A 25,764-nucleotide genomic window follows, 5' to 3' on the forward strand; every position below is an offset into this window, starting at 1 on the left:
AGCCAGCTGCAGGGTGATCAATCCTCAGCTTGTGTACTGTGCCCAAGTGTCCCGAAATTCACCTTGCTGCTGGGAATGGCAGACGGCTGAAAGGCTGACAAGTGGGGGTTCTCCAGTGGGTTATGTGGATGTATTTGGAGCCCTGCCTGGATCATTCCGCTTGAGCCAAATCCACTCGGCTGCTTCTTTCAGCCGCTTCTGAGATTGATCTGATGGTCTACTTTGGTGTTCCAGCCTCGCTGCTTCGCTTCTGCTGCTAGCTCTGCGTAGCGCAGCTTCTTACGTTTGTAGGCCTCTTCAATCAAGTTTTCCCATGGGACTGTGAGCTCTACTATGTAAGCAGTCTTCAGTGAGGGGGACCAGAGTACACAGTCTGGCCGGAGGTTGGCGGAAGCAATCTCGGGTGGAAAAATGAATTGCTGGCCGATGTCCACCAGCATCTTCCAGTCGCGGGCAACGAATAAGCGTCCTGTGGGAGGCTGTTTGGGTGTTTTCTGTCCTTCTCGGACAAATGCTGTTGCCTTAAGGGGATTGGTTGCTCTCAGGGGGGGCAAGGAGTTGGTCGACCATCGCTTGTCTTCCAGAGCTGATGCCAGGCTCTTGAGGATCTGATTGTGCCGCCAGGTGTATCTGCCTCGCGAAAGGCTGGTCTTGCAGCCTGTCATGATGTGTTTGAGAGTCACTGGAGCTGGGCAGAGGGCACAGGTTGGATCCTCGCCATACCACTGATAGAGATTCTTTGGTGATGGAAGAAGGTCGTATGTCGCTGTAATGATAAACTTGATCTTGCTTGCTTCCATTTCCCATAGCTCCCTCCAACTGATTTTTCTTCTCTCCATGCCTTCCCATCGCATCCATTGCCTCTGTTTTGCAAGAGAGACAGCCTTTGCACCTCTTGTGGCCTCGTCCTGTCGGCGCACCTCCTCAACCACCAGTGATCTCCGCTCTGACGCTGTGGTTTTTCGCCAAGTTGGTTTACTTGCTGTCAGGCCAAAGCCTCCTCTTCCCTGCTGGCCCCACAATGTCTTTGTGCCTTAGGGCTCATGTAGCTTGCTGTACTGCATCGGATGCTGTCCATTTCTGCCCAGTTTTTAGGGGCAGTGCAGCATTACTGATGGTCTTGTCTCTGGAGTGTTTCAGTGTCATTTGGAGTCTTACTTTAGAACACTTGTATTCCTCCGTTAGACTGGTGAGAGGCAGTTCCAGGATCCCTTTGCCATACAGGGTGATGTTACTCAAACATAACATACAACCTATCTCCAAGGGTTGCCAAGTTGTAGTAAAGTCAGCTGTTGTGAAGCACAGCTGCAGGTCTTGGAAATAGGTCTTGACCAGTGTAGTAATGGGCTCTGGTACGTGGAAAAAGTTGAAGGATTCCCAGAGGAGTTCATGGGGAACTGAGCCGAATGCGTTTGCCAGGTCAAGGAAGATCACATGGAGGTCCCTTTTTTCTTTCTTGGCTGATTGGATCTGGTTCCAAATCAAAGATTTAAAAATACATTTCTGACCTGCCGCTCCGTTAACAACAGTCCAGACCTCTCAGATAATCCGGGACAGGTTTGCTTAATATGGCCCCTAGAGTCCAAACGAAACATGGAGAAGCAGCATCCAGTTTCTATGCACCACATATCAACTTTTCATTTGCCACTGCATTTTCCGTTGCATTCATTCATATGTTAATGAAATTAAATTCTTTAAACCAAAAACTATGGGTTAGTGTATATTTACTTAGAGATAATCAAATGCTAATAACGTTACACAGCAAATATGCATGCTGGCAAATTGACCTACATTATTTACTGCTTCATTTTATGAAAACCCTTCACCTGGATCCACTATTTATCGCAGCCCTGACACTCATTATAACAGCATACTCAACCCTACAAGATCAACTGGTAAGCCAGACACTGAATAACTCGACTGCTCTGAGTATCACCAGGAACTCAGTGGACTCTTCATGATCACTTGACGTTAAGTGGTACGGAGGAGGGGAGGAGTTCAACGGTGGGTTCGCAAAACAGTTCAAAATGGAAAATCGTGCAAAAATAAATAAATAAATAAATAAATAAATGCAAAATACATAAATACATACATTTTAAAATAAATATAAAATAAATAAAAAATAAATGCAAAATAAAAAAATAAAAAAATAAATTAATAAAAAAATAAATGCAAAATAAATAATGCCAACATACATAAATAAATACATGAACTTAAAAATAAATAAATACATTTAAAAATGAATGGATAAATACATAGAGAAATAAATAAAAAGGAAAATTAAACAGAAGAGTAAATAAATAAGGGGATTAATACAACGATAAATAAATAAAGAAGCAGCAGAAATATCAATGTATGTCACGATCTATCAATTCATTAATGGCCACGTTTATTTTTTTATATTATTTTTGCTACATTTAATGACATATTTATTTATCGAGTCATTTATTTATTTATTTATTCATTTATTTTTGATTTTGTCAGGTTCCGTCCTCCATAAAGTGGAGCATCAGTGCTGAACTATCCAAAATTGTTCAAAATGCTTCAGCTCATGTTTTATTTAGATTATAACTCCTATCCTGTGCGGGCGGTTACAAACATATTCTGAAAATAGATGAACAGTAAAACAGTTGACAGGTGTCTTGTGTACAAATACAGCATTATGGAAATATGAACCAGTTTCAGGGTGCAGATACTGTACTTCTTCCTGTGACTGCAAGCTGCTGTGTGTTTCTCACTGCGTACCTCTGTGGACCTTACAAACACACACTTAGCAGAAGGAGGAGTGTCACTCATCGAAGCAGCCTACTCACAACATGTTGCCTTCTGAGTCAGTGCATTTGGAAACAGAACAGAACCATAACTTAGCAGCTACACTGATCAATTATTTCCTTCCACTGAGCCCGAATGCAGCATATTACATACAGTATATTTCCGCTTCTTTAGCTCTCTCGTCCTCACAACTGTGGTCTAAGGGATTGGAGGAAGGAGGAACAATGTCTTCCATTCCGTCTTAAGACAACACAATAACTCACTATTCCCCTGAACACCCTCACTACAAGACTATAAGTAATGAAATATGTCATTATTCCTCTTTCAGCTCCCACAGTATGATAACTTTCCCTCCAATTATATCCGTGCTCCAGAAACACGCTGCGAGAAGAGAGGTCTTTGTGTTAAAGTAATCTGCTGTGACTCTTGAACGGGCACAAAGAAAACGGCTGGATTCTTCTTTCAAAAAAAGAAGAAGAGAGGGCAAGATTTTTTTCACTCCTCACGAATGATCCCAACATTTCATTGGTTTCTAAGTGAAATGGGATGCCTGATTAAACCCGACTCATTAGCAGAAGGTGCAGGATAAATGGGAAGGCAAAGAGAGTGATTCTAATTAGACCGAAGACAAAACGACCAGAGAGGATCTCTGTTATGTTATTAGAGAGACGGCTATATTTAAAAAGGGGAAAAAAGAGGCCACTCACAGAAGATTAAGAAGGCTGCTGCTGTTAAAGGGCAAAAGCCCTTATCAAATCCAAATTTACGCTCTCCTCTTTTTAGTATCAGTTTTGATACCTTATTTTATAGAACAACAAATACGAATTTTATTTTCTGTCATGTTTGAGCTTTGATGAATATGGATGCTTGCTGCCAAAATGTGGAAGATTTCAAGCATTGAAGTACCTGAGAAATGGCTAATAAACATTTCAGTCAAGGTTTTAACCATTTATTGCGACAATAATACGCATTTTAATCTGGCGGTGTGGTTCTGACAACTAAATGAGCTAAATAGTGATACAGGAGGAGGCGGAGGGAGTTACAGGCAGCGACGAAAACAGAGCTCAGCCTCGTGACTGACGCAAGCTGAATGAGTGCCAGATGTCTACATGGACAGGCTGTTTCGTCGTGGACATACATGATTGGAGGACGTATGGAACATGTGACTATAAGATTGATGATGCTGTGTGAAAAGCTCGCCATCACGAGGTGTGTTTCAAAATGAAGTGAAGAAGCCCAGGAAGCTAGATACATTAAAGGGGACATCACAGTCCTTCTGCTTGAACGCACCAAGCTTTTCATTAACTACAATGTAAACCCATCTGAGTCAGAAAAAGTGCGCCGGGAGTGTGGTGACGTAGCTTTAAGAGCAAAAAAGACACACACACCCTAAGGTGGATGGGTCCAACAAACACAAGGCTTTCATCCAAGAGACTGCTGTCCGTGTCCCGTGCGTCATGTAATAATCAGCTGTTTGTTTGTGTCCCCTGTTCATAACATTCAGTGTCATTTTCACTGTAAACGTAGCAGTTTTAAGCCCAACCATGTTGGTTTTTCCTCAATGGAACTATAGTGGTTTTATTGCCTGAACCTAAGCAAGAATTTTTGTTTACTTCAGAACACTAAGCGCCTGTTTCCTGCAACTGATAAGAGTGACGTCAAGGGGTCTGACAAAGCGTCAGTATATGACGAGTTTGGGTGAGAAGGCGTTGAAAGAGTACGCTGGATTAAAAAAATTATCCAACTGAAAAACTGAGCCCAGCGTTGCCAACTCTTTTCTAATGAAAGCAGCTAGCAGCGCTATAGCTTCAAAAGTCACTAAATCTAGCGAGAAAGTCAGCAAAACTGACAGTCCATCCCTTCAGGCCTCCCTCCAAAGCCACTAACCCAAAATTATCATTATGAACATAAACATATCATAATGAACGTAAACAACAAACATGGCTATTATTACTGTAGTACTCACAGCTGTCAAGCTACAGCTTGTTGAAGACTCCGGTAGAGTGTACGCAGGTAGACAGGCAGACCGTCCAATCATTTCATTTGGCCGAATGAAGCACACTGGGATCCATATAAAGAGGAAAAGTGCAGCAAAGTCTCATGGAAGTGGTGGTTGAGCTGAAAAAGACATTTGATGTAGTTTAGGATCAAGCCGACAAGATAGTAGCCAACATTAATGATTTAAAGCCATAGCCACAAACTCTTAATATGCATTACTACTATACTATACTATACTAAATACTTTTGATACTTAAGTACAATAAATATCAGACACTTTCAGATTTTTATCCAAGTAATATTCTAATTGGTGACTTCCACTAAAGTCATTTTCTGGTTAGATATATGTACTTTTACTGAAGTGTGGCTTTCAGGTACTTCATCCACCACTGGTGAGGACACATTGCAGCGTGCATGTGCGTCCTCACGCATATTGGTCAACAGCGACATTAGCAGTTAAAGTTGTCCACCATGTAGCTTGGTCTTGACCTAGAAAAGGTGCTAAATGCGAGATTGGGAGCATATCTATCGTCTCCACGTTGCTCTCAACATGGCGAAGGCCGAGCTGGTGGCTCGTGACTAACGGCGCCAACAGTGAAAACGACGACAACAGTGCTGACGGAGCCAACAGTGTTAACTTGGTGCTGAACCGGAAGGTGGGCGCTACACTTTTGCAACGGCGCCATCAGTCAGAATGGCGTTATCAGCCGTAACCGCTGTATGAGAGCAGTGTAGCGGTGCAGAGTGGCGGCCACGAGCCAGCCAGTGGGGCAAGCTCACATGCATGAACATAAAAGCATGCGCATGTCAACAAAGGAAACACACAGAGAGAGAGCGACTTCATTCTCTGCTCTCCCTCTATATCTTTACATAGCTAATAGTTGCTTGCTGCTACATTAATGCTCTAGATATTGTATAGAGCACCTTTAAAGTGCAACAACACTCAGCCATATGTGGTTGCCACGTGGTAAAATGACGTCCTGTAACAAAGCTTCGTTTTTCATTTTCCAACAACACCAGGACAGTCAGCAGAATGGATGCGCAAACATCAATTTTAAGGGGACAAAAGGAAAGAAGCAGGTCGTGCACGCAGAAAGAGACATTTGTGCTGTGACAGGACACATCCCATCTGTCTCTCGCTTCCTCTCTCTATTGTGCCGGTTTGTGCAACAATACCCTAGTGTAAACTTTTTTTTGATATGTTATATTACGTCTGTCGCACGAGTGCTGTTAACTGTAAGGACGCAGCAACATGGAGATATATCTCTACATGGACAATTAAAATATTCCTCTCCTCTCTAAAGATGACACTTAAAGGTGCCGCTGCAGTTCGGCGCCCCTCAAACACAAAGGACAGATGTTACACCTTATGTGCAACCGTGATAGGTTATTGATTGGGACTGTTGTTCCAGTTTCTATTCCTGTGGTTTTTCATCTCTTCCTGTGTTCTCGTGTGAAATTCAGGAACAATCAGCAGGCAAAAAGGAGACTCGAGGCTATGATGATGATGATGATGATGATGATGATAATAATAAAAAGACGTTAACAATTGCAGCATTTTGAGTGTGATTGATTAGTGTGATGTGTGTCATTGAACATGTGAGCTACATGTGAGCTTGAATCCACGACAAAGATAGTCTTTGAGCAGGTTGATATAATAGCACGAGGAAGAAAAGATCATTTTTAAACATTAACTCCACTCTGACAGCCTCGACTCTCCAATCCCCCATTTAATATAAAGCCCTTTCCTTTTTTTCTCCTTTCAAATCTAATTTAATAGAAGGGTGCAAAATTCCAGCAATCACCCCCTCCCTAGGTTGTGTTGTTTAGGAATGTGGTCTGCAGCATTGTTGCTCGCTACCTCCTGCACTGATAATCTGGCTAAATAACAGCTTGAGACATGTGGTGCGTCTGTGATTAGCCACGTCCCTCCGGGAGGGAGATTTATGAGCTTCAAGCTGCATTGTTTCATACAAAGTCAGATGCCAGGTATTGAAAGTTCAATAGTAACACAGACATGTTCTTTCTTTTATGTCCTATTAAATGCCTCTTTTATTTATTACTTCTATCAATCCTGCGTTAACGGTAACATTTAAAGGGTGTTTAAATGCTTGATTAAATATTAATCTGCGCTGTAAGCTTCAAGAAGATCCTCCCAAGAACACTTCACTGATGTACCTGTGATGAAACCACACACACGCACACACTTCCTCCTCCACACCCTCCTCTTCTTCACATTCAGTATGTATTGCACAGTGCACGCTCAACGTGTACCTCTCCATAGGGGTGTAATTACATTTGTGGTGTAAACTGGGTAATTAGCCGTGTTTCTACTTAGCTCTCAGCTGGAAACGTGGAGAAGGAGCGAGCGGAGCAGCAGACGGAAACATCACATTGTCTGTTGACTCTGATTCCATAGCGAGATAATGCAATTCCTCCAACAAATCATTACAAAACACATGCCAGCATAATGAGAATTATCCATATGCTGCATAGACAATCACCATCGTTCCCTCTTATGTTCACCCCTCCCCTCCTGAAGCGCTCTTTGTGGGAAAACAAACACACCGAACAGGGATTTCTGTGGAAATGAAGACAGAGTCCTGGTATTATGAATTCTTCCACATTAGATTATTTTCAGACAATCTTCTCTCTAATACAGGGCTGCCCAAAGTGGGGCCCACGGGCCAAGGTTGGCCCACCATAAAAGTTTGATTCGGCCCGAAAGCTAAAAAAATAAAAACAATATTTAATTAAATTATAATATAAATAGCTGTCTAAGCCTTTTTTTTCCACCAAATCTGTTTATTGAGGTTTTACAAACTGATTATATCACAATATCAGTTAAGCTTGCAATATTTGGTTTCTGGACAATATTTGTCATTGTTTTGTGTTGTTAATTGATTTCCAATAATAAATATATACATACATTTACATAAAGCATATTAATATTATATTATATTATAATATATATATAAATATATTATAATATAATATTATATTAATAAGAGTATTAAATACTTGACAAATCTCCCTTTAAGGTACATTTTGAACAGATAAAAAAATCTGCAATTAATTTGGGATTAATCACAATCAACTATGGACATTCATGCGATTAATCACGATTAAATATTTTAATCTATTGACAGCCCTAATAATAATAATAATAATAATAATAATAATATAGAGGATAATGACAATCCACTAAACCAACACACCAAACTAGAACTTAATCAAATTGTGTTTTTGAAAAAAATACTAGTTTTGGTAATGATAAACATTTCAGACAAAACTATTAAATAATGCATTGGAAACTATATAATTAAAGAAATACAAATAATAGTAAAAATAGTAATGAATAAAGAAAAATGAATCAAGGAGAAAAAAAGGAAAGAAAAAAAGAAAAAATTGAGGAAAAAGATCAGTATTCGTATGATTTTTTTAAGGTAAAATGTTCTTTAAAAATGCAGGATCCCTAATTATGAATTATTTTTCATAATCTGAGCACAGCAGGCAGAGTGACGCAGGAAGTCAGTTTGGTGCGAGTGAGGAATGAAAAAAATGGAGAGACGGTGGCACACGGACAAAAGGCATTTCAATGAAGTGAACTTGGCATCCTAGTGCCATTTTGCATCTTAACAACATAATACAATACAAAAGGTGTTTGCTTTTGGCCTGCAGCTCACCATTAAGTTTTGGTTTTGGCCCTCCTCCACGGGAAAAGTTTGGGCACCCCTGATCTAATAAATCTGATTTGGTTAATTTAATCAAAATCAGCCAATACTGTACCATAATGATGACGTGAACGAACAGTTGAGACAATGAGATGATGTTGAAAGCTCTGGAAAAGACCTTGAATTAAGACTTTTCTAAAATGTCAATGATGAACTTTCACACTCAACCCATATATTTATTTTAAAACATGAAAAACAAGAATTTATTCTGAATATTTTGAATATGAACAAATGACTTTTGGCTTCTCTCAGTGTCATGATGAGTCAAACGTCAACATGCGCGTCAATGTGAAGGTGGAGAACCCTCAGTTCATTCATGAATGTCTGAAAAGCTAAATCACAGCAATCCATTTATGCAGACTTCATTTTAAAAGCCCACACCTCTTTCTCTCTCTAGCTGATAACAGAAAAGTAGAATAAGTAGAGCCGTCCCAGCGGGTGTATCTAATCCTGCAGATAAGCAAAACAAACAAGTGTCATGTCTCTGTGATCAGATTAAAGGTCACGCAGATGGAGAAGATAAGAGGAGATACTACACGGAGATGGCATCACATGGACCGAAACATGTTGAGCCACTGGTTCAGCGGGAGGAATTAATAAGAATATTAAAGATAAATTACATTTTTAAATATTCACTTGTCATGCTCCCACTACTTTGAAGGGTTTTAATGCATTTTTTGGATTTTGTGGACTGTTTCTTTTGCTAAAGCAGGACCCACATGCACAAAACCAGGATACAGACTGAGGACTTGAGCAGAATCTACAGCAAAACAGACACATACATGCTGAAAAAGGTAGGTTGTGGTGGGTAGGCAGCCAAAAAACAGACAAGCCTGGACAATCTGACAAAAGCCAGCAGGCAAAATGTCAGCTATGAGTCACTAATGGTGAAATGAGGTAAAGCTGGTGAGGCCGGCAGCAGTGTCAGGTGTGTAGAGGTTATGGTTCATGTCAATTTTAACTATAACCCAAACCCTATTATTATAAATCAATGCTATATAAATCATACTGTTAATTTGCCTTGTAAAAGGTGATAGCTTTGTCTCCTGCAGTTTGTTTACAGTCCAGATCAACATCGTTAAAGGTACAGTGTGCAGGATTTGTCAGCATCTAGTGGTGTGGTTGCAGATTGCAAGCGACTGAATACCCCTCCGCTCACTCCTCCCTTTCCAAGACTGCGGTAGCGTGAGCCGGCGAGTGCGTTCACCTCGCTTAGAGGCCATCGTTACCATAGTAACACTACTTTAGGAGCAACAGAACTCAGACGGCGGTTGGCGGTACCATGGTTTTTGCACTCTGCCGCTGACGTTATCGCAGTTTCACAAGCATGTCTGAGAACTACGGTGGCCTTCAGGTAACGTAAAAACGCGAAAGGCTCTCTTTTAGAGCCGGTGTTTGGTTTGTCCGTTCTGGGCTACTGTAGAAACATGATGGAGCAACATAGTGGACTCTGAAGAGGACACACTCCCTATGTAGATATGAAGCGCTCATTCTAAACTAACGAAAACACAACGATTCTTAGCTTCAGGTGATTGTACTACAACATAGTTATAAATGTTATATTCCATTTCTGCTAATAGATCCCCTGAAATGTTACACACTGCTCCTTTAAAAGGAAAGATGTACTCTAAATAATGACCCTAAGTCTAATCTAAAAGTTCCAATAATGACAACAAAGTGGATTTGGTTGTTCTGTGGTGCATTTCTGAAATGTTTGGGTGGACACGGCATCACATTGATATTTTAAAAGGCAGCTGGCAGTTTTCTTACAACAAATACAGAGGGAAACATCCATCAAAGAGAACGCAGCGTGTACTCTGTGCTAGTAAAGTGACACTTTGACCGGTTGTTTTCCACCACCTCCTGACATTTTGTCGAATTACCGGGAGCTTTATACCTTAAGCGGGGAGAGATGAATAAATGGCCATCATGAGAGGCAGTGCTATTTTGATGCCATGTATTACAGCTATTTGGCCTTGTGTCACCCACCTGCCACACACCCAAAGGTGTATTGTGACACAGCATGCAGTTTTGTCCTGTGGCAAATTTGTTGTTTTGCCAAGTAATATGTGCATGTGATGGTTAAAGGACAAAGTTAAAAAGAAAAACGACATACAGCTACTAAAATAGTATTAATGCTCCTCAGCATATTCTTTATTCAAAAAGAAAACGTTTTGCTGCTGGTTCTGTTTGCCCACATATCAAACTGTGTCTTGCATTGGATAACTGATGTCCTACAACAGTGCATTAATGTATTATCTAAGCTAATTTAATTTAAGGTGCCACAATTCACTCACGGCGATTCTGCACCTCCCACACAAGGACATGAGTTTCCCCTTGAGAGAAGCTTTTGTAGTGAATCCACCTCCAACTCTTCTTCAGACTGAGCTCCATAAAGCAGAGACCAATCCTTCAGAAAAGGAAGCTAATGTGATTGATGATGACTGACGCCAGCCCTTACCACATTCTGATAATATATTTCTCATAATCACACCCTGTTCCTGACTTCAATTGTGCTACATGCCTACCAGCAATGAAATATCCAAAAGTCAGCTGCCACAGCGTGAGCGCAGCACTCTGCACCATTGATTCTTTAGAACAGAGCCCAGAGACACCAATTTGTCAGTCAACCGCGGCCACAATAGACAAAAATATAATACAGCGTTTTGAGTAACGCCTGCTGCTATTCACACATTTTTTCTCATTCGGTTTCTTTTGAATGCGCGATTGTCCCGCTCTCTTGATAATGCTCTCTTCACTGACATCAGAGGTGCAACAAGTTCTCATCCCATCATCGAGGGATGCCGGAGGGCATTCTGGGATATCATTAAACAAAACGGAGGTGTACACTGTGTCCCAATTCAATTCTATAAATATATTATGAAGTACTATACAGAGTATGATTTTGGCAATTAGTTGAGTATGAAATAAATGATTGGTGCCACTGTGAGGGATTATCTGGGTTAAAGAGCACAACATGTCCTTCAAATCAAACAGCAGAAATTGTTGTTAGTCCATGCGATATGTTGCGCTTCCTCAAAATTATCATTGAAAAATGAAATTACAAAAAGAAAAAGAAACAAACAAAATAAAGGTCTTGGTATTTTGCAACCAGAAGTGACACAAGAGGGTGGAGCTAAGTGCAACCAAATGCTGAATAAGACATTTTTAGTCATCCAAAAATGTTACAATTAACTTTCATGAACTGAAATCACACTGTGAAAGGGTTAAAGTTGTAAGACGAAAACACGGAAATCTCCTAGACCGGACAATGCCATGGTAGCAACCTGTCAATCACAAGGTAGCCACGCCCTAAAGCATACCATGCTTTATGGTCTATTTGACTCTAAATGGGACCATAATTTACTAAATGAACATCATGCTTTATTGAAGAAGACTTGAAACTAGTGATTGAGACCATAAACTCATGTTTACAATGTTTACTAAGGTAATAAATCAAGTGAGAAGTAGGCTCATTTTCTCAGACTTACAATCAGACGTCTTTTTGCAACCAGAGGAGTCGCCCCCTGCTGGCTATTAGAAAGAATGCAAGTTTAAGGAACTTCCATGTGGGCTTCACTTCTCAGACCGGGAGGAAGCCCACTGCTTCCTATATGTAGTCTCGTAGGAAGGTGAGGTTCCCACGCACCCCTCTTGGATTTCCGATAAAATTTGAAATTCAAAAGTTATGCAGATTTCTAATTTTCGTTGGAAATCCAAGATGGCCGCAAAGATGGCCGGCCAAACGGACCCTTGGGACAATATTTTGAGTTGGGAACATCAAAATTTGTTTACTAGACACCTTGAGGATTACAAATAACTAAGTTAGAAAGATATATGCATGGGGCCCTTGGGTGCACCATATTTTTCTCACAAGCCAATCAGAGCAGACCGGGCTTTTAAAGAGACAGGCACTATAAGGGAGCGTTTCAGACAGAGGGTGAATACAGGTATATTCAGCCAGACCGTATGAGAAAAATGATGTGTCTTTTGAACATCAAAGCATGTAAACATGTTTTCAGTAGAAACCCCAAATACAAGTATGAATCTGGAAATGAGCACAATATGTCCCCTTTAAATAATAAAATACCTAAATCAACATTAAGTAAAACCTGATCAATTCAGGTTTTCAGTCTATTAATATTACTTGTTGTATTTAAATGTCATTTTTAGTCTAAAAAAAAAAATGCCATTATGACATTTAATGTAATGCTCCAGCTCCCTCTGACACCACTCACAGCCTTCCTGGGAGTGTTTAATTTAATTATCCATTTATTAAGTGTGCATGCCATATAAACATGCCAATGTCGATTGAATCTGCCAGTTATCCCGTTCCTCCTGGGATAGACCGCTAATGTTCACCTAAAAAACATTACATATACATGTCATTATTGCATCTGATAATTTCCCCATTTAAGTTACGATCCGTCATGTGCCTCGACTCATGTTGTTCACAGCTTTATAAACTGGCTGGCACCGGCAATTCGACATCTTTCCATCTCTGAGGCGTTATCATGCATAAGTACAGGCACATAATGTGCACAGAGTACGCTGGCCTTGGTGTTGGCATGGCCTCTGGCTCTCCAAGTGGAGCAGGAAAAAAAAAAACGTACATAAATGCCTTCAGGCCAAATCTGCTCGTGGTGGAGAGGGAGAGAGAGGGAGGGTAATGGGGAAGATTTATTTAACTGGTGGTGGGTAGGAGAGAAACAAAGACGAGAGAAGATGAGAGGCAGCGCCGAGCGGAGAAAGAAATCGATGAGGAGCTGAGAGAGAATGATGATGATGCTGGTGGAAACAGTGTGTGAAAAAACAACAGATATTGTAGGTGGACAGGAAAAGACAGATGAGGAGAATAATGGAACGAGTAGGGCGTTGAAGGGGGGATTGGGTAATTTATGAAAAGAGTGGAAGGAGGCAAGGAGGGAGGGCTGAGCAAAGGAATGGCCTCCTACAAGAGAGGAAAGTTAAGAGTGAGAAATCGGCACCTACGGCGCTCCCTGCCAAGAACATGAAAGATCCTGCAGAATACCTGCGCTGCTGCTTCTTCTTCGTTTTAACTGGGATAACTTACACTCACACACAGGAAACAGAGCCTTTGAATACCCTTGAGAGAGGGAAGTGTCCTTGATAACGCTGTGAAATCCTTGAGCAGTCAAACTGTCTACCGAAATGTTCAAGAGACGATGCTGGCAGGCCGACGAACACGGTCCTCGCCGAGCTTTGGGGAAAACACAATTCCTCCTTCCTGCCAGTGGATGCATCTTGTGGATTAAACAAGATTTTTTAAGTTATGCACATCAAAGCACAACATGGAGATAGTTGATGGGGCGCTGTGTGCGCTGGCTGAGTTCAGTTTTTTTTCCACAAACTTCAATCTGACCCCCCTTGAGCACTTTTATGTTCACATATTTGTTTGAGTCAATTCAGATATAAAAACAAAATATAAAGAGATGATGAGTCTGAAGTTTGCACGCTTTCCTTTGGGTTCGGACAAAGAAACAATCTTCAAGCTCATTTACTCTTTTGCTTTTGTTGTGTTTATATAGTCTAGACATGAATAGACTCAAATGTGATTATTGACTTGGACTTTGCAAAATTCGATCCCCCCTTTTTATTTCTATGTTTCTTTGTAAATGCACTTTAGAGTGTTTGGTCTTTCTAAAGCAGCTATAATTCATACTTGTATATAACAATGCAACGTAGCCTGATACAATGGTTTATATTATATCTTAAGAAAAGTTATGCCTCATTTTTCATGCGTTTTCCTACAAATGTCCAGCAACACGGGACGCACGTGTGAATTTCTGCTCCAGTATTATAAAAAAAAACGTCCACTGTCACAGGAAAAACTTGGTTAGGTTTAGGCAACAAATCTACTCAGTTTTAGGAAAAGATTGTGGATTGGATTAAATTAATACGTAAGTGGCGTTACTTAAGTGCGGAAGTTACATGACAAATAAATCAATGTTGACTTCTGGTTTCACACGCAGCTAAAGTTGATGGAGACCTAAAACCATAGAATATAGGAGTAGAACGGACATTCACATGCAAATCAACGTAGCGGGAAGGAGTGGTGGCCATTTTTATGTGCAACGTTACGAGGCACATAGAAAATGTAAATGAGTCAAATCGAAAAAATATTGGACTTACATTCATCATGTGGTCACAAACAAGACTCTGAATGAATGATACTGCTGCTCTGTCACTGCTGGACGTGTAAATAAACAACTGTTACCTAACAAGTTCGCCATATCTACTTAAAAGGTGATGATATGTCAATGTTGTGTTCACAGCTTGTTTCTGCTGCCCCCAAGTGGCCAAAAAATGTTATTGCAGCTTTATGAATATATACAGTATCTTGATTAAACTTTTTTTTTTTTAATTTATCTGATAATTATTTAGACTTTAGATTATAGTTAACAGAATGAGAATAACTAAACATATCTTTGTTTGCTTCAGTGGCTCAAACAGGCTATAATGTTCACATTTGTTTACCGCATTAATACACATTACATTTCATTGCAGCACACCTCTGCTGCAGGTGCCTTCATCTTCAAATAAAAAGTATCCCACAAGTGGTTTAAAGAGGTTACTTTTCTCAGTGGGTGTGGGAAGCCCCGAGGAATAATTTCTCTTAATTATGATTGCTTTAGATTCATGTGTAAGGTAGCCGAGGCTAAATGCATTATGAAAACACATGAGGGGAATCATTGCATGGGCGCTTATATGCCACTCAAAGGTCAGGTCTTTTGCAGTGAAGGATAACTGCATAATCACTGTCAATTTCGTGTGTATATTTTAAGCTTTGTTACTCAGGCTTGCTCTTTTCCTGCAATGCAAAAGTATTCGTCACCTCGTCCACGGGAACCAAACAGCACGACATTAGAGTTACGCAAACTTAATGAGCACATGGCTAAAAGGGCCATTACAGCTTCTATAACATCCTTGAAGTGGATTTTTTCAGCTGATTTCAGGAACCTGGTGAGCTATTATTATTAGTAGTATTATTGTTATTATTATTATTATAAGATCTGTGGTAGCTTGAAGCTGAATTTGGCGAAATTGGAGCAAATATGATTAAAAAAAGTTATTTTTATAAAATAATCGCTACATCGTGACAGTAGTATATGAAACAGGTAACCTGAAAAAAATCATGTGCCTCTGTGTCCTCCGGTGTCCTCCGGTGCTCCTAACAGCATCTGCAAGATTTTACAGACCGGAGGAAAACAAGCTGATCTGAGGTCTGCTGTCTATGAGAGCCGGCTGTCAATCACTCGCGAACTCCGACCAAACGGTCAAACTAGGCAGCACTGATCAAATATGAATCAATATTATGTTACGTTAATGCCTATTTCTCGCCTCAAATGTTTTCAGAATCATCTTTGGTGCACGGTTTAGCTGTAAAATGAGACAGTTGTAAAATCTGTTGAAGGAACGCCAGAGCTGACCAGCTCTGACCAGAGCACAGACAATAGGAACGCTCCCTCTCTGAAATGACCTGTGATTGGTCAAAGTCTTCCGTCACAGGCTAGGTTATCTAAAGCCTGAAAACAGAGCCATGATGAGGTGCAGAAGTCTAGTCTTCTCTCAGAACACTTGAATTACAATATGCTGAAAGGTTATTATGGAATTTTTGCCCAGTGATGCCAAAAATATACCCCCTCATCTCGCCGACTCGTCCGCCTTTACAGCCTCGTTGTGTATACTCGTGCTCATGTGACCGTGGTGTAGTTCAGTTTATAGCCTAACATTAGCTTTTTACTTCTGACGATTGCATTCACACATCAAAAACGTGTGTTTGTCGCAGAGCTTGTTTTTATTCCTGCAATAATCCAAAACCCAATGGAAAAGTCTTTCTTAAAACCCTAACCAGGGACTAGGTGTGCAAATTAGCTACGGCTAGAAGTCCTATATAAATTGCTTCGGTTGCACTTTAATTAGGTGTAACAATAACTACATGTATTGTCCCTGTCAAATAAATGAATAAAATAAAATCTCATTGGCTTTTTTGTCAAGGGAACCAGGGCCTGGAGCACTGCAGTATGCAAACCAGCATGCTTTTCTGGCTATTCTGACCCACAATCCTCTGCACAGTGGATACAGTATATGAGCAAGGGGGTCAAAGTTCAAGGCGCAATGTTATGACAAAATAGTATGTCCCAATTGCATGCATACTGCATAGATAGATAGATAGATAGATAGATAGATAGTAACTTTATTGATCCCGAGGGAAATTCAAGATGTAACAGTACGTACTTTGTAAGGGCAGCTGCAGTGTTTACTAAAAGAAAAAGTATGTGATTTGAAATGCAGCGTATGACTTTTCATGTGTTGTGGGCGGATCAGATGAGGATTCAAGATTGAAATCTTGATTGGCGCATTCTAGCCATATGTGGAAAATGTATAACTTCTTCTGGCTCTCCAAAATGCAAACAAAATCTATAAGTGTAACCACGTCAGGAAGAGGTCTGTGGAAGTAACCTCTACAGTATCTGTCCTGCGATAACGACAGCTGAAGCTACACTGAAATCCGGAACGCCCTCGCTGTTTCATTGAAGTGACAGGGGAACGCATCTTGTGATTTTAACTAGGGCAGTCAATCGATAAAAATCACACATTTTTATCTGTTCAAAATTTACCTTTTTGGGAGATTTGTCAGGTTTTTAATACTCTTATCAACATGGGAGTGGGCAAATATGCTGCTTTATGTAAATGTCTGTATATATTTATTATAGGAAATCAATTAACAACACAAAACAATGACAAATATTGTCCAGAAACCCTCACATGTACTGCATTTAGCATAAAAAGCATAATAAATTGGGCATAGAATTATAAACTCAAGCCCAACAGGCAACAACAGCTGTCAGTGTGTCAGTGTGCTGACTTGACTATGATTTGCCCCAAACTGCATGTGATTATCATAAAGTGGGCATGTCTGTAAAGGGGAGACTCGTGGGTACCCATAGAACCCATTTTCATTCACATATCTGGAGGTCAGAGGTCAAGGGACACCTTTGGAAATGGCCATGACAGATTTTTGCCAAGGAGCGCCAAAATTCCCAGTAAGTAAGTAGTTAATGCGTTAAAGAAATTAGTGGTGTTAAAACAAATTTGCATAAACACGTTATTATTGCATTAACTTGGAACAGACCTAATTTTAACTTGTAACTAAACTCCTACAGTGCATAAGGTTTTCATCTTTGGGCATTTTTTGGGCAGTTATCAAAAAGCTTCAGGTGCAATACGTCCACATCTCAAGTGACAAGAGGTGTAAATTGGGCCACAGTGCAAACAATACAGCTGTTTTCACCTGTGCTTCCTGATTAGATGTCTTCATTCCTGCCTAAGTATCTCCAGAAAACAGTATGTTCAAAACCTCCCAAGTTGAATATTCTGTGAACTTAATCAATAGGATGCATTATAAGCTGATTGTAGCTTTAGGAACAGTCAGAATAAATCAAAACAGTGTTTCCCCCATTCATTTCCCTATTTCCCTTCCGGTGACATTCAGATCCCTTTTGAAAAAAAATCCTGAGTAAAAGCAATAAATCTTTCATATATTTTGACATGTATAATTAATTACTTAATTACTTTAAACACAGTGATGAAACACATGATTAATAGATGAAAATGTGCCTTACTCTTCCTCTTTGCCTCACAGTCGGCCATGCTTGCTGCCGAAGAGGGTGTGGCTCTACCTGTAGTCCACTTTGGATGATGTGGAACGCTGTGATTGGCTTATAGACATCCAATCAAATAAATCTGGGTGGAGACAGATGACATTAATCATAGATCTAGACATCCTAGAAAAGCTATGTCCATTGGAATGGTTGGTTGGGGGAGAAGGTAAGGTTTTGAATGCAGGACTTTTTCTCTTCACTTCCTGTTAGATCCGATCTGTAGGCTACTTGTAGTTTGCAGACCATGTTCGTATTTATTTATATTTCTTTGTAAATATATGTGGAAATGTGCATGTATCTGGCAAATGGATTATATCCTTTATGAATTGTATGTCCGCCTTGTAAAGCACTTTGTAATGAGCACTCGTTTTGAGAAGTGCTACATAAATCACCTTCATTATTATTAGTATTATTAATATTATAAACCACACCAGATATGTTTGTTAACAGATGAAACCTTTATTGTACAACATGAGACTAATATTCTACAATCTAGTGTTGAATATTTACACAGTTACACAGAAAGTACGGACTTTCTAAAAAACACCTTGTTGTCAAAACTAAGAGCCAATCAGCTCTTTGATCAGGTGACAGCCAGGCGTTTCCCATCATGCTCTGGGTCTTTTGGAGAGCAACTGCGGCACCTGGTTCAAAAGACTGTGGCCGCTTCGATCTCGTGACGTTGTCGTTGCCCGCGTGTGCGTGACGTCAGAGCAATTCGGGATCAAGTCGGACACAAATCTCACCGATCCGATCGCCGATGATCGATTCTGCGCATGCCTGGCTCATCTCAAATGAGCCTTGAACTTTGACCCTCTTGCTCATATATCCACTGCAGAGAGGATATTGAGTCAGAATAGCCAGAAAAGCATGCTGGCTATACTGCAAAATTCAACCGGATGTGGTAGGACATCCTGATACTCATACATATACTATTAACTAATCTACTATTGGGACCTACTAAATCTTTTTCTGGCATGCTAAATAGTATGGCAGTATGGGAATTGGAACGCACTCCATGTTATTCTCAGCATAGCTTCATCCAACGTCCATTGATCAGCCAGAATGATGGAAAACACATGTGTGGGGCCTTTAGGTGTAGGTATCTTTTATAACCAGACGTTAATGCCTCGTTGAAAGGATTCATTCCAGTGTTACACCTTCAATATGTGTGTTGAAGGCCGGTGTCTGCGGTGTAAATGTTTGTAAACTGATGGTTCCAGGTCGTGGTGTTACACTATGTTGGCACTGAGGAATGGTGGTCTCCGGTAAAGTGTCTCACACACACACACTAAACTACAGTGTGTTTTAAGATAAGACTGCGGTCATATAGACTGTGATCAGGGCTACGACCTCAATGATAACAGCAGCTCATTTCCATTCGCTGTCCTTGTAGCCTCGCGCACATCCTGCAGATAGAGACAAACTGCACACTCACCAGACTGAAGGTCCCACATTCCCAGAAAGAAGATATGACAAACTTACCAGCAATTCAGTCCACTACCGCTCAGCACGTCACATTCAGATAAAGTTCTCTAAGGGTAATACAAAAAATGTATTTCTCTTAATCTCTCCACTGTGTCCTCCTCTGTCCCATAATGCCTCGGGGGCTGCAGACTGACGTGTCTCCATCTAAAGTCTCAATCACCAGCAAGGCTTTAAGTTGGAAATGACTTTCTGATCTCACAGACTCCTCTTTTAGATTTGCTGAGCACAACACAGAGTTACACTCGCTGCATCTGCTTATGCCGGAAAATTTTAAAAATGTCCTGGAAAGATTTCAGAGTAAAGGGAAACGTCAAAGGTGGTGTCACGTGAACTGTTTGTGGTTTGAATTTTGTGTGCGACTATTTCCGGTCCGCATCAAAAGCAACTTTTAATGCTGTTAGGCCTCTATGAACCCATTCATTCGGATTGTGTTGTCGTTAAAAAGAGCTGATTAGAGACTTCAGCCTGAGAACGCTGAACAAAAGAAAACAGGAAGACAGAGATAATAGAGAAAGTTAATGGAAAGGTGACACTGGGATGAAAAAATCAGTGTGTACGTGTTTAATCTCCCGAACCTCCACACCAAGCGTGGCAGGCAGCAGGCAGGAGATGGTACTGATGGCGCTCAGAGTGAGCGGCTTGCTGCCAACATAAATCAGTGCCATGCCCTTGAGCCACACCTTAAGAGAGGCACGTCACTGAAGCTCTGTCCTTGCTTTCCAGTGTCTGAACGTATAGCTCCTCACAGTGAACATAACGTACTTTGAAATGTTGGATGCATTTAATTTGAAAGTGATTTCCACTTCAGTGTGAAACACAGCTATGCGTGGTGCATCTAAGAGCAGAAACACCTGATTCAGCAGTGAAATGTGTGTGATATTTAAACAGGGTTTCTGCAGGCTTCACCAAGTTAAACTCAATATGGCCTAGAGTTATTTATTATATTATTACAGTACTTCCCAGCTGTACATAACAATACTTCCTCATGATGAAATTAAAGTAACCCAACCTGGATCAGGATAAGGGGCAGAAAATGGATGGATTAAAAAAATGAAACATTCTGAAAGGTACAGTGTGTAGGATTTGGCAGCATCTAGTGGTGTGGTTGCAGATTACAACTAACTGAGTACCCCTCCGCTCACTCCTCCCTTTCCAAGACTGCGGTAACGTGAGCCGCCACATGCAAAACCGTGCTGGCTCAGTGGCCATCCTTACCATAATAACATGTACCACGGTTTGACACTCTGCAGCTCACGTTACCGCAGTTTCACAAGCGTGTTGGAGAACTACAGTGGCCATCATGTAATGTAAAAACGTGAAAGGCTCTCTCTCTAGAGCCAGTGTTTGGTTTGTCCGTTCTGGGCTACTTTAGAAACATGGCGGAGCAACATGGCGGACTCTGTGAAGAGGACATGCTGAGTTATTTTTGTTTTTACAAGAATGTTCTGCCTATAGTTCCGCCCTACTGTGCTGTGATTGGCTAGTACTCATTACCTCAACATGCCCTTGTGATTGGATATTCTTCTCTTGCTGTTGGAACAGCGAGGCGAAGCCCTGCTCCTGGCTGGAGGAGGTAGCCGCTACTGCCGGGCGCAGAGCTCTCCACCTCCCATTGGTTAGGCATTGACCTTGAATAGTTAAGGTTAGGAATTGACTTTGAATGGTTAAGGTTAGGATAGGTCGTCGGGCAGCAACAGACCCAGATCCGGCCTCGCTGCCGCCTTCAACCCGCTCCGGCGGGAGGTTGAGAGCTCTGCGCCCGGCAGTAGGCTACTCCTCCGGCCAGGAGCAGAGTTTCGCCTCGCTGCTCTGACAGCAAGAGAAAAACATCCGATCATAAGGTGCGTTGAGGCAATGCGTACTAGCCAATCACAGCGCAGTAGGGACTAGGCGGAACACACGTCAAAAAAAATAATATCGCGGACCTGCTCCCTATGTATATGAAGGGCTTGTTTTAAGATAACAAAAACACAATGAATCTTACTTTCTTTGCTAAAAATCAACACTGTCCATTATGAGATGATGAGCTTCCTACTGAGCTACTGTAGCTAGCAGCAGTGACAGCACACATAGTGCAGCGTTGAAACAATCCTACTTTTAGTTTGTAGGCTGTTGGGCATGAACGCATTACGGTCAATCAAATGTTGTGTGTTCTTTGCTGCCAGTTACCGAGGCTAAACTAATTTAGATGCTGGGTGGTCAGTAAATCCCTCCAGATTGTATGGCTGCCTGCTTGTAAACCACAATGTCTCATTTTCTATTTCTACAGGTTAAACACAAAAGATGTGATGTGTGGGTAAGGAGGATTAGAGGAAAGTAAATTTGATGCTTCTCAAGAGTGAGTGATGGTGTAACAGTGATAAAGACGATGATTTTATTATGACATTTTTTAATCACTCGCTTCTTTTTTTGACATTTGCAAGAAGTGTTGAAGCAAACCAAACATCGCTTTTTTTTTTAAACTCAAAGAATCATTTTAACAAGTAGCAGACACTGTGAGTAAAACAGTTAAAACAAATGCCAACACGTGAAACACCCACACACTTTGGCCATGCTTTCATCTTTAAAACCAAACAATGAACATTAAAATCTGACTCATCTACATCTTACTCAACTAACACTGAGCATCACACATTTGAAAACCAAAGAGATGACTCATTTGTATATAAAAGAAAGAGAGAGGGTGCTGTGATCTAAGCATGTATGATACATGATACACAATAAAAAACACCTCAAACACAGTTATGTGTAATAAAATAGTCAAAACTCTTTGTTAAAATGTTGTTAAATTAAAATGTAAAAGCAATTTCCATCATATTTCCAGTGTTTCACAAATGGCCCTGTTGAAGGAAGTGATCAACTAAATATCAGTCTGTTGTTTGGTTGCCATTTAGCCAGATGAATCACCGGCCGGCCCTCTGCTGCCTCAGTCAGATATGCTGTTATCTCGCAGGCCGACACCAGTCGGAGACCAGTCAGAGACCAGTGGAAGACGTGTTTAATCACCCGGCAGCCGTTCGGATGACTGGGACGGAGTTCAGACGGCCAATTTGCGGATGTTACTGAGAAGCCTCCTGCTGTATTCCCTGTGGTCTATTGGCAGGACCTCCATTACTGTTACCTTCACTCGACTCTCATCCTAAGGAGGGAAGGAAAACCTTGAGTTAACATTTAACATGAAGAGACATCTCAAGCCTCTATGATCAACATCATTCAAGAAATAAATGTTATAAGAGAATGCAATGAAACCAGCAGTGTCTAAAAGGGGAATGGGTTTAAACAGCCCAACTCTGTCGCCTCATGGTGGAAGTTGCTTCTGGTGGAGTATTGACAGTCTATCTGGTGTTGGCTGGTGTTCGGTGCCAACTGATGTGACTTTCTTCCACTTGGACTTGAGCCTTTTGACCTGAAAATACTTGATACCTTCCCCCAAGTTTAAGATTAAAATGAAGGCTGTCAAAGTTAACCCGATAATAACGCATTAACGCTAAATTTTGGCGAGAAAAAACTGGCACGGCCATTTTCAAAGGGGTCCCTTGACTTCTGACCTCAAGATATGTAAATGAAAATGGGTTCTGTGGGTACCCACAATTCTCCCCTTTACAGACATGCCCACTTAATGATAATTACATGCAGTTTGGGGCAAGTCATAGTCAAGTCAGCACACTGACATCTGTTGTTGCCTGTTGGGCTGCAGTTTGCCATGTTATGATTTGAGCATATTTTTTAGGATAAATGCAGTACCTGTGAGGGTTTCTGGACAATATTTATCATTGTTTTGTGTTGTTAATTGATTTCCAATAATAAATATATACATACATTTACATAAAGCAAGCATATTTACCCACTCCCATGTTGATAAGAGTATTAAATACTTGACAAATCTCCCTTTAAGGTACATTTTGAACAAATACAAATGTGTGATTTTAATCGATTGACTGCCCAAGTTAAAATCACAAGATGCGTTTGAACAGATAAAAATGTGTGATTCATTTGCGATTAATGGTGATTAATTATGGATAATCATGCGATTAAAGGGGTTAGATGTAAGAATCTGAAATGGCTTGTTAACAGTGACATCTGTGGGCGTTAAGTCAAGAACAGTATAGAATATAAGACGGGGAGAAGAGAGAATATAAGAGAATATAAGTAAGGGAAAATGTACAGCGAGCATGTTATTGTTGTGGAAGAATCCCTGACAGGGCGACACGACGCAAAGCAGAGGGGTCTCTCATCACCCTGAAGGGGTTTATTTCACAACAATGACCCACTAGCTGTACATTATTCCGCTAATTGCATGTCTACTTAATGAAGAAATCAATATTTTGACACAAAAACGGTCCGCCAGAGTCCGACATCAGGTCTGCTATACATAGCAGAGAAATTACAGACCGCAGAACGCCGTGATTGACCAATCAGAATCGATTATTCAACACAGTCGTGTAATAACAAAATGTAGTTAATAGGAGCGTTTTTTTTCTTCTTGTATGTGGTGAAACTTTATTAGATATGCAGAAAAAATAAACAATGAAATGAAGAAATCTCGCAGCACCCTTCGATTGTCCTCAAGGATCCCATTTTAGGAACCACTGCTGTAGACTACAGATACCTCATGGAGTTTGTGGGGGACCAGTGTGTAAGAGGATGTCAACAAGCAGGGTGTTCAGACTGTGTTTATCTCTAATTACAAAGACAAACAAATAATAAAAGCATGTTCTAATTTAATTCATTAACACATTATTGTTTAAGGAGAGCGCAAATACAATGCCACAAGATAGAGTGTCATTCAGTCCCAACACTTTTGTAGTAACAGCCACCATCAGTGAGGTATACTTCACATTCTATATCAAATAATGGAGTGGTTTCTCATGAAGACATGAAGCCAAAAGCTCATTTCCATTATAATCTCACCATGAGAAGGATTAATCCTGAGACAAATCATTAATCAATTAGCAATTCAGCCAGCATAACCAGCATCAAGGATTTCACATTTGCCCATTATCTCGTATGTGGTTCAACACCTCTATTAGTATTTTCAATTTGCATCTGCATGAAGATAGCAGGAAAATTAAACAATACGGGGGGGCCGTCGAGACAAAGGTTCCACTTGACAAAAGGTGACAACTTATTTAAAAATAATGGTCTTTCAAAGGACAGGGTACTGTGAGAAAGACGGCTCGTTAATTTAACGTGCACGGACTGATATTCCAATCACATCTGGAGAAAACAATTATTCAGCGGCCCAACATTCAACCCCTATTTGCTGACTCAATTTCAGACGGTGGGTGTTCTTCCCTGAACAATTATAACAACACAACTTCTGGATGCTGGCACACTGACAAGACACGTAGACACACACAGGACACCGAAGAATAGTCAATACACAACTCTTACTACCTCACACAGAATTAATGAGGTACTGTAGTGAACAATAAAATGATATAAAACTTATGATTTCTGCAGAGAAATGTGGAAAATTAAACTGTAAACCAATGTGAATGAGAATTCCTTTCTGAGAAGCGAAGCCAATGCTGAAGTGCCTTAAACTTGCATTCTTTCTAACAGCCAGGAGGGGGCGACTCCTCTGGTTGCAAAAAGAAATCTGATTATATAGAAGTCTATGAGAAAATGACCCTACTTATCACTTGATTTATTACCTCAGTAAACATTGTAAACATGAGTTTATGGTCTTAATCACTAGTTTCAAGTCTTCTTCAATACAGCATGATGTTCATTTAGTAAATTATGGTCCCATTTAGAGTCAAATAGACCATAAAGCAGGGGATGCTTTAGGGCGTGGCTACCTTGTGATTGACAGGTCGCTATTGCGGTGTTGTCCGGTCCGGGAGTTGTTGTCCGTGTTTTCGTCTTACAACTTTAACCCTTTCACAGTGTGATTTCAGTTCATGAAACTTAATTATAACCCTTTTTGGTCACCTAAAAATGTCTTATTCAGCGTTCGGTTGCACTTAGCTCCACCCTCTCGTGTCACTTCTGGTTGTAAAAAGCCAAGATGGTGAGGGCCAAAAAGCAAGATGGGGACAGTCAGAAACCAAGGTAGTGTCTAGAAGGGAACCAGCAAACTG

At 40.6% G+C, this 25,764-nt stretch overlaps 1 protein-coding gene and 2 long non-coding RNA genes across 6 annotated transcripts in view; 1 reads left to right on the plus strand and 2 right to left on the minus strand.

The window, feature by feature from the left end:
• LOC119475536 overlaps positions 1-18,236 on the minus strand; it is a 146,024-nt gene extending 127,788 nt beyond the window's left edge. For all 4 annotated transcript variants that reach the window (XR_005203820.1, XR_005203819.1, XR_005203821.1 and 1 more), the window contains exons 1-2: positions 18,152-18,236; positions 4,739-4,890 (exon numbers count right to left, since the gene is read on the minus strand). This is a non-coding gene — a long non-coding RNA (uncharacterized LOC119475536). The remainder of the gene's footprint in view (positions 1-4,738; positions 4,891-18,151) is intronic.
• On the plus strand, positions 9,576-20,847 carry LOC119475535. The gene is made up of 3 exons (XR_005203817.1): positions 9,576-9,705; positions 18,713-18,715; positions 20,836-20,847. It is a non-coding gene; the product is annotated as an uncharacterized LOC119475535 (long non-coding RNA).
• Positions 20,848-22,050: 1,203 nt separating this feature from the next.
• The window catches only part of LOC119475716 (replication protein A 70 kDa DNA-binding subunit-like), a 49,181-nt gene continuing 45,467 nt past the window's right edge, over positions 22,051-25,764 (minus strand). The window contains exon 17 of the mRNA XM_037748669.1: positions 22,051-22,817. Coding sequence (XP_037604597.1) covers positions 22,716-22,817 — 102 coding nt within the window. The 3' untranslated portion in view covers positions 22,051-22,715. The remainder of the gene's footprint in view (positions 22,818-25,764) is intronic.

Source organism: Sebastes umbrosus, chromosome 17 (genome assembly GCF_015220745.1).
Source record: "Sebastes umbrosus isolate fSebUmb1 chromosome 17, fSebUmb1.pri, whole genome shotgun sequence".
Taxonomy (NCBI): domain Eukaryota; kingdom Metazoa; phylum Chordata; class Actinopteri; order Perciformes; family Sebastidae; genus Sebastes; species Sebastes umbrosus.